Source organism: Eimeria mitis, genomic scaffold, assembly GCF_000499745.2.
Source record: "Eimeria mitis Houghton genomic scaffold, Emh_scaff2063, whole genome shotgun sequence".
Classification (NCBI taxonomy): domain Eukaryota; phylum Apicomplexa; class Conoidasida; order Eucoccidiorida; family Eimeriidae; genus Eimeria; species Eimeria mitis.
In genome coordinates, this window is record NW_013570387.1 from 5,333 (window position 1) to 5,633 (window position 301).

The following is a 301-nucleotide window of genomic DNA, read 5'->3' on the forward strand; positions in this document are numbered from 1 at the left end:
CGGCTCAACGGGGGCCCCCAAGAAACAGGGAAATACCTACATAGGGGGGCCCCCCATCAGCCTGGGGGCCCCCACGATGCGGAAAGCGATAGTGCAGCTACTGGGGGCCCCTCAGGGGGGGGCCCCCCAGGGGGGGCCCCCTCGGGGGGGGGCCCCTCGGGGGGCCCCTCTGGGGGCCCCCCTGGTGTATGTGGTGAGGTGATGAGTCAATTTAGAGAGAAAGTATGCGGGGAGCTTCGGCAGCTGGTGCGGCTGTTTCGTTTGTTTGCTGCTGCTCCAGCAGCAGCTCAGCCAGCAGCAG

At 67.4% G+C, this 301-nt stretch overlaps 2 protein-coding genes across 2 annotated transcripts in view; both read left to right on the plus strand.

The window, feature by feature from the left end:
* The window catches only part of EMH_0048100 (uncharacterized protein), a gene marked incomplete at both ends in the record, with an annotated part of 1,239 nt that extends 1,195 nt beyond the window's left edge, over positions 1 to 44 (plus strand). Inside the window, one exon of the mRNA XM_013496365.1 lies at positions 1 to 44. Within this exon, the coding sequence (XP_013351819.1) occupies positions 1 to 44 (44 nt within the window).
* A 180-nt stretch (positions 45 to 224) lies between these two features.
* EMH_0048110 (uncharacterized protein) overlaps positions 225 to 301 on the plus strand; it is a gene marked incomplete at both ends in the record, with an annotated part of 3,625 nt that continues 3,548 nt past the window's right edge. The window contains one exon of the mRNA XM_013496366.1: positions 225 to 300. Within this exon, the coding sequence (XP_013351820.1) occupies positions 225 to 300 (76 nt within the window). The remainder of the gene's footprint in view (position 301) is intronic.